Source organism: Cyprinus carpio, chromosome A20 (genome assembly GCF_018340385.1).
Source record: "Cyprinus carpio isolate SPL01 chromosome A20, ASM1834038v1, whole genome shotgun sequence".
NCBI lineage: Eukaryota > Metazoa > Chordata > Actinopteri > Cypriniformes > Cyprinidae > Cyprinus > Cyprinus carpio.
Window position 1 is genome coordinate 6,470,780 of NC_056591.1, and position 16,207 is coordinate 6,486,986.

The 16,207-nt window shown below is 34.5% G+C and overlaps 1 protein-coding gene across 5 annotated transcripts in view; it reads right to left on the reverse strand.

Moving 5' to 3' along the window:
* The window catches only part of LOC109050324 (disks large-associated protein 2-like), a 120,068-nt gene that overhangs the window by 20,687 nt on the left and 83,174 nt on the right, over positions 1-16,207 (reverse strand). For 3 of the 5 annotated variants that reach the window (XM_042777482.1, XM_042777485.1, XM_042777484.1), the window contains one exon: positions 1,040-1,075. The exons of 1 other annotated variant lie outside the window; for it this stretch is intronic. In XM_042777482.1, coding sequence (XP_042633416.1) covers positions 1,040-1,075 — 36 coding nt within the window. Of the gene's footprint in view, positions 1-1,039; positions 1,076-9,667; positions 11,462-16,207 lie in introns of those variants that run through there. One more of the 5 variants, XM_042777487.1, reaches the window with a different exon arrangement.

Consider the following 16,207-nt stretch of genomic DNA (forward strand, 5'->3'; position numbering starts at 1 on the left):
CCCTAGCCACTAGGGATGAAGTAGTTCTGCATGGACAGATGAACAGCCTTGGCTTTCCATCCCAAAGCTGCTGGGGGGGCAGAGGTGCTCAGTTATTGCCAGATGGCCGCAGAGGAGAAGCACTGAGCAGGGGCTCTTCTACGGCAAGTAGCAGGCTCCTTCATTCTTTGTCTTTGGAGTCCAGTGAGGAGATAATCTTCACTCTGAAGGAGAAAGATTCTGATGAAATGGCATTCAGCACCAACTTAAATAGGTATTTGGCTCCACCTGCTTTGGCTGGCTGAAATGCCATAAGTTTGTACAGCTGCTCAAACATTAACAAATCAGGCTACAGTATTCGGAGGAAAACTGAGTATCCCCAAAGCTTTATAAATGCAACATGAAAGACTGTTTCGATAGAAAACTACAATCAACTAAAATCATTCCACACAACATCTTAGTGAAAATTCAATGAACCTAAATTTTTGTACCAGTTTATATGATTTATACCACTATAAATTTATATCAATACATTCCCAAATACAGCTACCCTGTCCTATGGCAAAAAGCTGCTGTCACTTGGTATTATTATGGGTAATATAAAATTTAAAATGATTACAAACCACTTTAAATCATTTTCATTTAAATGTTGTTTTTAAATATTAAATTGTTTTAAACATGTTTTCATTCCCTTTTAAATGTTCTTATTGGCTGAATGTGCTTATTAAAAATGTTAAGAGTTTTACTCTGTTTAATTTATGCTATTGATGCTGTAATCATGCACGATTCCTGTGAATTCAAATAACTAACACTTCAACAAAAAAGAGACAAATAAATCATTATAAGATTAAAATAAAATAAGTTTAAATGAGGTCTTTTAATTTTATGTAATATGTTTGTAAATATAATTGTAAATATTTGCCTTATTTTTTATTATTTATTTATTTATTTTTTTTTTGATAAATATAATACATTTTGCTAGATTATATGAAAACAGACAAAACAATGATGTGAAATGAAGCACAACAGGTATATTACAAAGGAGCCCTGTCAGACCTACCGTACATTCTACGCCCCCCAGCTAAGCTACGGGCCCCTAAAATGAAAAGAAAAAAATACAAACAAACAAAAAAAAGTGATAGCTTAGTAAGAAGAAAATTGTAAATAAACAAACACAGAAAAAAACACTGGGCTAAATAATTCAACACTATATAACATAAACACCTAAACACTATCCCTGACTCATGCATTGTGTCATGCACTCTCTGCAGTGATGATATGTATATGTCTTCATTTTTATTAAACTAAGAAACATCAATCAAATAAACAAACACAATTAGGCGAATTCACAAAAAATTTTGTGCAGGTGCTGTTAGAATACTACACTACACCAGAAAGCTAAAATTAGAATAATAATAATAATAATAATAATAATAATAATAATAATAATAATAAAAAAAAAAAAAATTAATAATATATATATATATATATATATATATATATATATATATATTATATATATATATATATATATATATATATATATATATACACACACAGTCATGGAGAAAAAATATCGGAACCCTTGGTAAATATGACCAAAGAAGGCTGTGAAAATTAATCTGCATTGTTAATCCTTTTGATCTTTTATTTAAAAAATTCTCAAAAATCTGACCTTTCATTGGATAATAAGAATTTAAAATGGGGATAAATATCATTATGAAATACATGTTTTTCTCTAATACACATTGGCCACAATTAACGGCACCCTTTTATTCAATACTTTTTGAAAACTTTATTTGCCAGTTTAACAGCTCTAAATTTTCTCCTATAATGCCTGATGAGGTTAGAGAACACCTGACAAGAGATCAGAGACCATTCCTTCATCTAGAATCACTCTAGACCCTTTAGATTCCCAGCTTCATGTTGGTGCTTCTCCTCTTCAGTTCACCACACTCATTTTCTATAGAGTTCAGGTCAGAGGACTGGAATGGCTATAGCAGAAGCTTAGTTTTGTTCTCAGTGACCCATTTTTGTGTTGTTTTTGAGGTTTGTGTTTGGATTATTTAAATTCTTATTATCCAATGAAAGGTTAGATTTTTGTGAATTTGTTAAATAAAAGATCAAAAGGATTAACAATGCCGATTAATTTTCACTTCTTTGATCATATTTATCAAGAGTGACGATATTTTTGGCCATGACTGTATGTATATATATATATATATGTTACATAAAAAAAATTATCATACTAATTAATTTAAGATGTAATGCTTTATCAGTGATGACATAAATCAATAAATGGAATATATAGAGTAAACCATGTACAAAACAGTACAATGTATGTATTAAAATGTCTACATAAAATAAACATAATAAATAACAAGAAAAATGATTGAAATCCTTAAGGAAATAAAGTGGATATTTAATTTATTGATTATCAGTTCAGTGTTACTTATGCAGTTATTATACGTATGATCCCACTGCTTGAATCAAGACAGTGTTGGATCTGTTATCATGCATCTAGCAAGCCACTATTATTCTGTGAAATTCTGCCTAAACATATATAAAATGCACAAATTTAACAAGAAAAAAAATCTAACATAAAAGAAAAAATAAATAAACACAGAAATTTATAAAATCTTGATTTTGGGTGCACTGCGCAAATTATTTCTCTCTCTTTTACTGACAAAGATGCAAAGCTTTAAAGGAATAGCATTTAATTGATGGACTGGAGCGGTGTGGATTACTTGTGGATTATCGTGATGTTTTTATAAACTGTTTGGACTCTCATTCTGACGGCACCCATTCACTGCAGAGGATCCATTGGTGAGAAAGTGATGTAATGCTACATTTCTCCAAATCTGTTCCCATGAACAAACAAACTCATCTACAAACCCGATTCCAAAAAAGTTTGGACACTGTACAAACTGTGAGTAAAAAAGGAATGGAATAATTTACAAATCTCATAAACTTATATTTTATTCACAATAGAATATAGATAACATATCAAATGTTAAAAGTGAGACATTTTGAAATGTCATGCCAAATATTGGCTCATTTTGGATTTCATGAGAGCTACACATTCCAAAAAAGTTGGGACAGGTACCAATAAGAGGCCGGAAAAGTTAAATGTACATATAAGGAACAATTGGCAACATGATTGGGTATAAAAAGAGCCTCTCAGAGTGGCAGTGTCTCTCAGAAGTCAAGATGGGCAGAGAATCACCAATTCCCCCAATGCTGTGGCAAAAAATAGTGGAGCAATATCAGAAAGGAGTTTCTCAGAGAAAAATTGCAAAGAGTTTGAAGTTATCATCATCTACAGTGCATAATATCATCTAAAGATTCAGAGAATCTGGAACAATCTCTGTGCGTAAGGGTCAAGGCCGGAAAACCATACTGGATGCCGGTGATCTTCGGGCCCTTAGACGGCACTGCATCACATACAGGAATGCTACTGTAATGGAAATCACAACGTGGGCTCAGGAATACTTCCAGAAAACATTGTCGGTGAACACAATCCACCGTGCCAAAACGGTCAAAAAAGAAGCCATATCTAAACATGATCCAGAAGCGCAGACATTTTCTCTGGGCCAAGGCTCATTTAAAATGGACTGTGGCAAAGTGGAAAACTGTTCTGTGGTAAGACGAATCAAAATTTGAAGTTTTGGAAAACTGGGACGCCATGTCATCTGGACTAAAGAGGACAAGGACAACCCAAGTTGTTATCAGCGCTCAGTTCAGAAGCCTGCATCTCTGATGGTATGCGGTTGCATGAGTGCGTGTGTCATGGGCAGCTTACACATCTGGAAAGGCACCATCAATGCTGAAAGGTATATCCAAGTTCTAGAACAACATATGCTCCCATCCAGACGTCGTTTCTTTCAGGAAAAACCTTGCATTTTCCAACATGACAATGCCAGACCACATACTGCATCAATTACAACATCATGGCTGCGTAGAAGAAAGATCCGTGTACTGAAATGGCCAGCCTGCAGTCCAGATCTTTCACCCATAGAAAACATTTGGCGCATCATAAAGAGGAAGATGCGACAAAGAAGACCTAAGACAGTTGAGCAACTAGAAGCCTGTATAAGACAAGAATGGGACAACATTCCTATTCCTAAACTTGAGCAACTTGTCTCCTCAGTCCCCAGACGTTTGCAGACTGTTATAAAAAGAAGAGGGGATGCTACACAGTGGTAAACATGGCCTTGTCCCAACTTTTTTGAGATGTGTTGATGCCATGAAAATTAAAATCAACTTATTTTTCCCTAAACCGTTTATACATTTTCTCAGTTTAAACATTTGATATGTCATCTATGTTGTATTCTGAATAAAATATTGAAATTTGAAACTTCCACATCATTGCATTCTGTTTTTATTCACAATTTGTACAGTGTCCCAACTTTTTTGGAATCGGGTTTGTACAACTTGGATGGCCTGAACGTGAGTAAATTTTCACCAGATTTTCATTTTTGAATGAACTATTTCTTTAAGTGCTAAAGCAACAAAACTACAATGTACAGTAAACGTGCATTTTATGATCAATAAAATTTATTAATTCATTAGGTTTCGAGAATTTCACAGGATTTCACAGAAATATGATTGAAATTTGTGGTATATCGTTCTTGCTGGGGCATTGTAAGGGATTTTTCCTTTTGTTAATTTAATCTGAAATAAATGTCCACACTTAACTAAGATACCTAAGTGGTGATGTCCATGTTCATGATGATTGCAATGTATGTGGTTAAATAATTCTGTCAATTAAAGGGTCCGAGAGGTGAATGCATTTGTAATGCATTTTTATTTATTTTTTGAATTCTGCCTATTATGTTAATGTTTGGTAATAGAAGAAACATACTTTCAAATGGTTCACTCATTTTCTTCTTTTAAACACTTCTTTGAGCACAGCAGTGTAGCTATGATCCCACATGAAATTCTGATGTCAAATGATTGAATACACCTGCACGATCCATGTCATATCTGATAATCATTTCATTTATATATATATTTATCTCTGAAAAGAAAAAAAAATACATAAGGCAGGTATACACTGAAAAAAAAAATCAAAACAAATCAAAATCACAGTTAATTTGGAAAGAGAAGCACATATAACAAGTTTTGAAACATTAAAGGACTTCAAAAAATGAAAATTATGAAAATGTCATTTACTCACCGTCAAGTCATTCCAAACCCTTGGTTTATGGAACATGAAAGTCATAGGTTTGGGACGAGACAAGGGTGAGTAAATGATTTTAATTTTGGGGTAAAAATGAATAAAATGAATCCCCCCTAATCTTGATAGCCATATTATTAGAACTACACTCATAATATAGTTTGGCAAATATAACATATGTTATAGAGGGGGAGTGTGTAGTTTTGACATTAAATTATAAGCAAGCTACATTTAAAAAAAAATAAAAAAAATAAATAAAAAAATAAATAAATAAATAAATAAAATCCTTTTTGGTTTTGGTTATCCCATTAAATCCCATTACTCAATAAATCATCAACATGGCATCTAAATGTCACAGCTACAGAGGACATGTTGCCTTATTCATATATAACCACACTATACATATTTTTTTCTCTACTTACTGTATTAACAATGTTAAAAAAAAAAAACAATATGCAGCTGCTACTTTGAAACTGTATGAATTGGCATAACAAACAAATGCAAATACTTATAACAACATTAGTAACAGCAACAAAAGAGGCAAAGGGTTACAGTAAATGCCTGAGATTCATGCAAGGTTTGTCAAAAAAATATCTAAGGGCTTCATTTTCATGGCCCTTTAAGTGCTGTTCAAAATGAAATAGACACATGCCAGTGACTGGTACAGAAAAACACAGGACTTGCATAGAATGAATGAAGATCATGAAAACATCTGCGATATCATCAGCACCTTTAAACAAACATTTTTTTTTTTCATTCCCTGAATATGTCTGCAAGCAAATCAAAAACAGAAATGAAAACTGGAACAATTCATCAGTCTATTGCACCTCTGTGGGAATGAAACATTATGTTTCCTAGTTTTGACCAATTGTTGATTGTTGAGCATTGACCGACGCAAAATGTAGAGTAATAAACCAATATCTGAATGTGAAATAACAGTTCCTAGGTCCTTCTTGTACCACAAATAAAATAAAATAAAATAAAATAAAATAAAATATAGGTCCTTCTTGTAAAATAAATTAAAATAAAATAAAATAAAATAAAATAAAATAAAATAAAATAAAATAAAATAAAAATTATTTAAAATTAATGCATCATATAATTTATTTAACATTATAGGGTTCCCTTTTAGCTGTTAAAGTTTTCTTATGGCTAAAACCCCTTCCTTGGATAAAGCTCATCATGAAATAACATATCATAGATTTCCACACTACGGACATTTAGAATATAACAACAGAATATCCTATTAATTTATAAAAATCCATACATTTTTTTTCCAGACATTCTTTGTCACTGTTTTTTAATGTGATTCTCTTATTTTTGACAGGATAAAAAGAGAAGGCTAAATATTCTATAAAATATTATAGAGGCCCAAACAACATATCTTCACCACTTTAAAGGATAGTTTACCCAAAAATGAAAATTCATTTGCTCAGCCTCATGTCATTCCTACATTTTTCTTCGCAAAAGAAGATATTTCAAAATATTTCCATACATTGAACATTAACAGGTTAATGTTGTTTTGGACAAACCAGTTCATCTTTAAAAATATCCTCATTTTCGCTTCACAACAGCCATGCAAGTTTGAGATGACATAAGGTTGAGTAAACAACATTTTCAGGTTTGAAAGTGAACTAGTGAACTACCATTTTATTGTAGAAATAAAAATCATTGATAAAATAATTTTAAGATTTCAAGGCTATCATCTCATACTCTCTAATAATGCCACCTGTTAGATCAGTTAAACTCTATAAATTATCTGCCTTTTGCAACAGGACACACATCAGCAAGATCCCACCCACTGATGAGTTAAAAAAAAGCCTAGAAATTACATCACTAGTGATGACGGTGTCAGTACATTCAAACCGTGCCACTCTGTGCATTGCAAAGAAACAAGGGCATTTGACAGTGTCTTTAATGCCAAAAAAAAAATTGGCTAGGCTAGAGCTAATGGATTTAAGATGGTTTCATTGAATAACTGTTTTCATGGATGCTGGATGGCGTTGAATATTTGAAAGTTTGAAACTAAAGTTAGAAATGCTAATGCACAGACAAATTGACTGTAAAACTGACTAATCTGACTATAAAATACAATGAACAAAAACAGTGAATTTCATAATTTATTCAAGGTAAATGAATATATGAATAATGTATATTTTCTTATATTTTTTCTATATTTTTGAAATGATTTATATTAGTTAGTTCAGAATGAAAACTTTTGTTACAACTCAGTGGGAACATGCCAAAACTGATCTTTTACACTCTTTAATATTTGTAATGACTTTATGGTGTAACATACTCTAAGAACAACCATTACTGGTCCTGCAACAACAAATGGAAGTAAACTAAGAAACCTTTGACCAACTTTTCTTAAAATCACACTAGTTCAGCAGTGATTTGTATTCCTCTTCTTTTTTTCTGCAGTGGCTTAAAATGTATTTAATTTTGAACAGACAAAATTGCATTAATTGCATTTGGCATGATGATAGTTATTTTCAGTAAACAAAATAGTTTTATATAGCCCCTGTTCTAAATGAACTACTTAACCCTAGTACATAAAAATACATAGAGTTAATTAATGTTTTTCTTATATGTTTTAACATAATATCTTTTTTTCTATGCTAACTACATTTATAAATGGAAGATAAATGCCAGTCTTTTATAAGTGTCACAGTGTCTCATTTCTCTTTTATTACAGTGGCACATGGAGATAATGAATAAATAAATAATAATATTAATTAAATGATTCGATTTACCACTTTTTGTGCATGTACTTTTGTACATATAGAACTGGTTCCACATGCTGTGTGTGTCCTGTGGAACAAATTCAGATGGTCCTTTAAATTATGAAAAACTGACTTGAAATGGAAAATGTTTAAAGAAATCACTATCCAGGGCATTGGAGTAGGTGATTAGGACAAATCCCAAATAATGGAAAAATAAAGAAAGAAAGAAAGAAAATTAACTAAATAAATAAAATAACTGGAAAGGAAATTCAGTATCTGTTCTGGATTTTATATTCTTGATGTAAAAAATAAATAAAGTGTGTGTGTGTTGTGGGAGGGGGGGGTTGGTTGGGAGTCAAGGTCACAGTTATAGAACATTGATGAGAAAAACTGCATGAAAATTACAGAAGAGGTCATTTTGTGAGGCTATGTAAAAAGTAAAAAACTACAGTAGTGCTGAGTGATAGTCATTTTCATTTCTGCAATTCAGTGTGAGTTACTGAAAATAAGTATATATTCTTCTGAAAATTGCCACTGTTAAACAAATTCCTAAATACAACAATCATTGGGAAATTAATATTAATAAATATGATTTGTATTATATACATTGTACAGTATATGTTATTAACAGAATGCAGAGGAGCAGCAGAATTATGCAAATGCTTAAATAGTAAGCACTGATTGAAATAAAATGATTGTACTTCCAGTCTACAAGAAGGCTGTTAATGAAATCATGAAAGATATGTTGTAGTGCATTAATTGATACAAAATAATATAAATGCAATAGAATTCAAAACTAAATTCAGTTTCAGAAAAGCACTTAACAAGGCAATTCTTAAAATGCCATTAACTGATTTGCTATTTGACATGAAATAACAGTCAATCAAATCATATAACATTAGTCAATAATTGTAATTAGGACTTATCAGTATTGTAATTGAGAATTGTAAATTTTCATGTATGCTGCTTCTCATAAAAGTACCCCCCCCCCACACACACACACACACATATATACATATCATATTTTTGAAAGGGACATCATATTTCTAGACTGTCTGTAATGATTAGCTACTGATACTTTGCACAGCTGTAAGTATATTTTTAGGACTGAGGGTAGAGATAAAAAAGCAGCTATTGAGAAAACTGAAATTGAGGGGGATACCCATCTTTGAATTGTTCAGTCAAATAAATTGCATCTTTTTCCGTACTTTAATTAAAGCATTTCAATATAATAAGATGTACCACTCAGCACTACATTGTAAATAGTCCACAGATGCTTTCTGTATATTCTGGCTAGTAATGACACACTGCAGATGTAGAGTTACAATAAATATGGTAAGGGCTTATGCTTGAGTTATAATAACAGTTGAATTTAGTGACTTATTAAAAACCATCTATATGTGACTCTCCTGGGAAACTGAGAACAAAAAGCTCAACATGATTGCTGTGCATGGACCAACATTTTCACTTGGCATAAAAAGCAAAAGCGTTGTGTGACAGCTTTAGAGCCGTTCAGTTTGTAGACCAATGAAATGGCATATTTTGTCGTCAAATATGTTGTTCTACAACATAAATTACTGAGTCATGGTTCAAATGTGAATTTTAAAACTTTAAAAGTTGCTACATAAGGACATAAATGGTTGTCCATCAAGCACTGTCAGAAAAAAAGTGCATGTTATGGTACTATTATAACTGTTTAGGGGTAAAGCAGGTACAAAGGTGTCTCTTTGAAGGTACTGCCCCAGTGACAAGCTGTTGTACCCTTAAAATTACAATTTTTGCACTACAGTGCACTTATAGTATTCAAGCAAAACACCTTTGCTGCTCTTGGCTAGGAGTCTGGTCATCAGTGTAATTACATATGTAATAACAAGCAGGTTTTTTTTTCAATATAAAAACATATGCACAAAATAAGTGCATTGTATAAAATGATAAATTTAAGTGCTAGTACATAGTAGTTAACATAGCATATACACTCACATCATTGTGGTAGTTGTAGTTCTTAAGTAGCAACTTGATAGCAAGCACACAATGATTTCAAATCATCCCTCACATTAGATGATCATTTATGTCATAGCACAACAGTTAATGTTAATCTTAACCACTTAAGTTATTATACTCATAAATAAACCTAAATTTGAAATGTATGAAAATCCATTCAAATTTCAGTGGGGATATTGGCCTACAAACTGACCTCATGACTGAAAACCTTGATTTGACTCTTTGACTTTGTCACTAAAATGAATAACATTCTATATTTTCACCCAAGTCTACTAAAATAAAATAACTAACTTAAAAACAACACAAAGAAGTATATTGAAGGAATTTGCCAAATTAGAAATGTATTAGCTTTATTTGATAAATGTTAAATGTATAAGCCATCTTTCAATTGTAATCATATACTCTTTTGTTCATTCACCACTGTCACACAAAAATTGCTTTTAGCCATGAAAAAAAAAACTGACAGTGACAGTCAGACAAATTGCGACATTTCTTACAATGCGAATGACATTCATGATTAATTTCTGTGGTGATGTAAACAGATTTTATGATCTGGCACAGCAAATGGTTCCATCTAGAATAGCTACACTATCCCCGTTATGCCAAAATGGCACCTTCTCCTGTTGGCATTTGAGCCAAGCTATTATCTTTGCCAAGAGAAAAGAGACAAGCTCTTCTCTGGATAAATGTGTAGAGTGTTGATTCAGAAACGAAGTCAATGACTGTTCTAGTGATAAGAATGATCAGAAGGATAGAGATAAGTAGGACATTGGTCCACTAGTGTACTTTCTGCACCAGAGTTCAAGGCTGGCACTTCTTTGGCCATCTGCTCGACTGCAGTTCTTCTTCTTCTTGCCAGTGTCCAATTTGGACCTTCCCAATGGCTTGGACCGCGATGGGCCAGTGGTGGCTCTATCTGGACTGGTAGGACTGGTTGGGCTGTTGGTGGCCGTGGTTCCTTCGGGAGTTCCCTCTGTGATCTCGATGCGTGGAGGCTCCATCAGGTCAAAAATGTTGAAGGCAGCCGGTTCGGGCTGACACATTACTGAGGCGTCTGCAGTGTTTTGTCTCACCAGACCGTTAGCACCAGTCTGGACGCCAACAGACACCCTTTCGCTGGTGCTGGAACTGGTGCCAGTGGCAGCCTCCCGGCACATTGTCCACATGTTGTAGCACTGCGTGAAATTAAAGAAGTTGCTGTTAAAAGTCTTGAGCTCTCCACAGACGTCCCTGCGCAGCTCCGCTAGCTCGTAGCGCATTGCCGAAATCTCCTCCTTCCACTGCATGTTCAAGGCTGCCACCATGTTTGCGGACTCCTTGAAAGCCTGAATAGCCTGTGGGATGGGAGGATCCGGTGGGGGCTGGGATGGGGGCGGGCACGGGACTCGGTAAGCATGTGTGGAGGTAGGAGGAACAGAGACAGCCGTGACCGTGGAACTGGTGCTGTGTTGACTACGTGCAGCGTTTTCTCTTTCAAACCGCTCGATTTCTTGATAAGCTGAGGAGCTGGCGCCATCATCGTCCTCAATTATATCCTCATTTAGCAATGAGGTGCCCTCCATTGCATCATACCCCTCTGGAAGACAAATTTGAATATGGAAATAGGGATATTCAAAGGGATGAACAGCTGTGGAATTCAGTGAAGCCTTTCACTTTATCTAACGTCAACACTTGTGTCGTATGTTAGCAGTATGTGAGTAAAGGCCCTGTACACACAATTTTCACAATTTTGTGTACTACATCATTTCCTGGGAGTAAATTCAAATGTATCAACTTTCACATGTATCAAGTACACTCCCAGAAAAAAATTGCCAAAATTGTACCTTTATGGGTACAACAGCTTGTCACTGGGGCAGTACCCTCAGTAGTATTTTGTACATTCTTTACCCCTAAAGTGTTCATATATGGTACTAACATGAACCCTTTAGGGGTAAAGAAGGTACAAAGATGTCCCTTTTAGGGTATTGCTCTAGTGATAAGCTGTGGTACCCGAGAAGCTACAATTTCTGAACTTCTAGCAGTTTATGAAGAGAGACTGAAGAACAAGACAAAACATTAGATTGATTTCATCAGAAGCAGCAGTGGGGAATCAAGTCCATTCTGCTGCTAATGCTAAATTGCAGGCTCACAAATTTTTTCTGTTTGATTTTCACAGGAAACAAGCAACTAGTTTCCAACTAGGTTTAATGCTGGGATGTAGATAGACCCTTTTTACCGAGTCACAAGCCCAAGTCAAATACCCCCCAGTATGGCCCAGTAAAATATTACTAATAAATAATTATATGTACACAGGATTGCCGTATATCAACCTGAGAATAATTTTCACTGTTAATATTTAATCAGTCAAGTTCTGTGTTTTATATCAGCTGTTTAGAATCAGAACTTGTGATGCCAGATTTGATAATCTGTTCAGGTTTGCAAAAAGGTCTAAAAATGTTTGCGATACAGTTTGATTAATTTGGACTCTTCACTCATGCACTGAATCATTCTACCCAGGCTCATTGGAAATGCGTACCTCTACCTAAGATTTTGCAAAACTAAAAAAAAAATAAGTACAAATCACTGCAGTTTCCAGTTGAAATGAACAGTGGAGGCAGTAAAACTGTGACAACTTCTAATCCTTTTCACACAAATTATGATTTACAGGGCTAGAGTTTTGATAAAAAAAAAAAAAGCTTATTTTTTTTGCACAGTTCCTTGCACAATATTATGTTATTAATATTATCACTCCAAAACAATTTTAACATACTGCACGATTTGAAAACTGATACTTTAAAATGTTAGCATCACATATGCAGCTTCATATGCATGGTTTTCTAATACTAAATTTTCTAATTTCTAATCTAGTAGTTTTGCTTGGTAGCTTGACTGATATGGTGTTGCACTTGTGAGATGAAGTGCTCTGGTACGAATCCTGTGAAACTATGGTTTAAAAAAACAGCTCAAACCCACATAGAAGGAAGTTAAAATAGCACAGCTGCATCAGTGCATGCATTTTATATTATTTTTACATTCGTTAGGGTTGGGTGTGGTGTAAGGGGCATGTTATTTTCCAACACAATAGAGCATTAGCCTTTTAGCAACATTCCCCGGATATTTGAATTGTGAACTAATAAGTGCCTGAAGTAACATAATAAAAACGCTGTAATCCTGTACCAACATATTAAAAGTGCTCTCCTGTTGAATATGCATTTTAGCACCACTCACTGGACATTTTACTTTGAAACTAATCTAAAATATGCAATGAGGTACGATATTGGTGTTGCAGAAACATTGCCACAAGCACATATTTTCAATGAGCCAGGGCTTGAATTGCTCGCAGTGGTTCCTCACATAAAACCATGAGCTTGTATTTTTATTGGTCGTTGTTTTGATTTGATTGGTGTTGTTTGTATGATGTGAATGTTTATGTATGTTTGATTTTAGGTAACAAAATGTTGTCTATTAAAAAGTATTCATCAGTATGCAACTGGTTTAATGAAAGTGTTCATGTTAAAAATTAACTGAATGAAATTCATTGCACATTGTGTTGTCAGGGTCACTTTCTTTTACTCACATACATTTATCTTTCAGATGTGTGTTTACACTGCCTTCTCACTCACGTCAAAGAACACCTCATCTGTTCAGCCTTTCCATCTCTTCACAGCATAGCCAATAAAAAAAATCTCAATACTTGTAACCACCTTTTATCCATTTATCAAATCACAGAGCATTGTGGAAAATGTGGAGGCTAATTTTAAGGATTGTCTTGTTTTTGTGCAACAGAAAAGATGAAAAGGCAATAAAATGTCACGCAATCATTCAGGCAAGGAGATATGAACCCTATTGAATATGATGAAAAGCCCATCTATCGAGCTGATTGGACCATGTGGAGATTATAGGGGCGGGATTAAGAAGAAACACAATCAAATAAAGTCCTTTATGAGGGCTGCACCAGGCAGAGGCTGCAATCCCACTGTCCATCACAGCTGAAATCTTCCACACCAGCTCTTACTTCCAACCGCATTTAGCTGGCCACGTTTGTTCTCCAAGGATTCCAATGCAGGTACAAAAATCAAGAGAATTTTTTAAAAGTGACCCAAACAAAAAATACAATAAATAAAAATAAATAAATAAAACATGAAATAAAAATGTGTAAGAATTGCTTTACCATTCGATCATTTGCATTTGATAATTTCCATTTGAATATTTAATGTTATGGTTTCAATTTATGCTGTAGTGACAGCATCTGTGACATGATGTCGATTACCACAAAATTTAAATGCATCCATCAGTTTGTAAAAACAAAACAAACAAAAAATGCATTTACAGGTACAGTAAAGCTCTTACAATGGATTTCTATGGGGCAAGGCATTGCACCAGTAAAAATACAATGTATTGTAAAAATACCACCATAAGACTTAAACATTACATATGTGAACATGAGACTAGTGTGATAGTATCGCAAAAAAATGTAGAATCTTTACAACTGTACTTTTAAACAGTCCAGCATGTCTCACCCCTTAGACTTTTACTGTAAGTGCACGTCTTACTGTAAAGACATTTTTTTTGTTATATAATCAAAATTATTTTCTGTTGTAATAAACAAGATTTTATCCTGCAATAAAATAAAAATCTTTAGAAATGCCTTTCATGGAAAAGCATTGCTAATTTGGCAATTGAACATTGGTTGTCCCTAATCTGACCTTTAGTGATGTGTCTTTCAAAGGATTAGTCCTGATTTAGTTGAGAAGGCAGTGCAAAAACACACATATCCATTGAAAGATGTATGCGTGTTGACATTATAATACCTGTGACAGGCATCTCTCCAGCTGCTCTTTTCCCCTGGATCTCCTTCCTGTGATGGCCAACGAGGGGCCACGCTGCCCACCCTCCCTCTCCACCATCACAGAACACCCAACACCTTACTCAATATTTCCCAATGATTTCAGCGGCAACTAAATCTAGCTCCATCTACTCGTGAATCTATGGGATATGCTTGATAACATTACTCTGGTTGGTCAGTGCTTTTGAATTAACTATAGAACCAGAGAACACTGATACCAGAGCTCAAGTAAATATTTGAACTTTCTTCTAAGTTTTTAAGGGAAGAAACCACCTAATTTAGCCTTTACACATACGTAAAGTATGGTTCTTTTTGTAAATCCAAAGTAGTATAGGACTGCTGAAACAAGAAGTCCTTTAGAGTGAAACAGAGTGGATGAAATCCTTTTGAGAAAATGGTTTTGTCCTACAGCCAGTTGACTTGAGCTGACAGGGATTGCATACAGAGCCATATGTGGTGAAAGCACTTCAGCAGAGAGAGACGGTGGGATTGGAGAGCTCTCCTTTCTCCTTAGAGTCCTCGGTGTGTTGTCAGTATGAAGTTTTGGCAGTATGAAAGTCCAATCAAATCAAACTCCAGTTTGAATAACAAACACAAAGAAGCCCACATCAAATGAAAGAAACAAAGTTGTAGTGGAGTGACCAAACAAATCATACAAAAGAAATTATCATTTTGGTTTAAAAATGTAAACAACTGAAAAAAAAAGTATTTTTAGTGTCATTTGACATCAATTTGTGGCATTTCAATAGGGTTCATAGCTTTACTCCATGTGTACACCAAACACAGCAGGGGTATTGGGACAGGGTGCGTAGGTGGCATTTCGCTTGCACAAAAAAACTTTGACACGTGATGCACACATTCTCATGAGTATGTGTTGCACAAAACTTCCACAATTGCTCTGTTAGGTCTTCCTAAACTCATTTAGGTTGTGAAAATGACTGATTATTTAGGATCAATGGTAAAACTGGATAAGGGAAACAAGATTTGTTTTCACCTCCAATTTTTGAATTCATACAGAGATTATTAGATCATAATTCAATTAGCACATTAACAAACCAACCAAAATTTCACCTCAGCGACAGGAGAATTGCTCAGATGGAAAATTACAATGAAATTTTTCAACAAGTAAGAAATATACTACTAAAATATCCTGTTCCCTTTCAGTTGGTCACTACAAGTCACATCATGAACGACAAATTGGGATCTACTTCAAATGTAATCTAAACGAGCCAATGGACATTGGCATACAATGAATGCATCCAGCTGCCTCTGATCACAGCGTGAGCATAAAAAGGTAGCAGGTGCAACGCATACAAGCTTTGCTCCTGACTACTCTATTGAGAGAAGAAGATTGAACGAGTTCAGTGTACTCTCTTGGTGTTGGTGGTACAGCGCTTCAGTGGTGGTGGTTTCCTGTGTCGCACAGGTAGGTTGCACACATCAGGCTGCACTACCCCCTGTTTGTGTTGCAGGCGGCCATCTCCCCTGTGCGCTTCA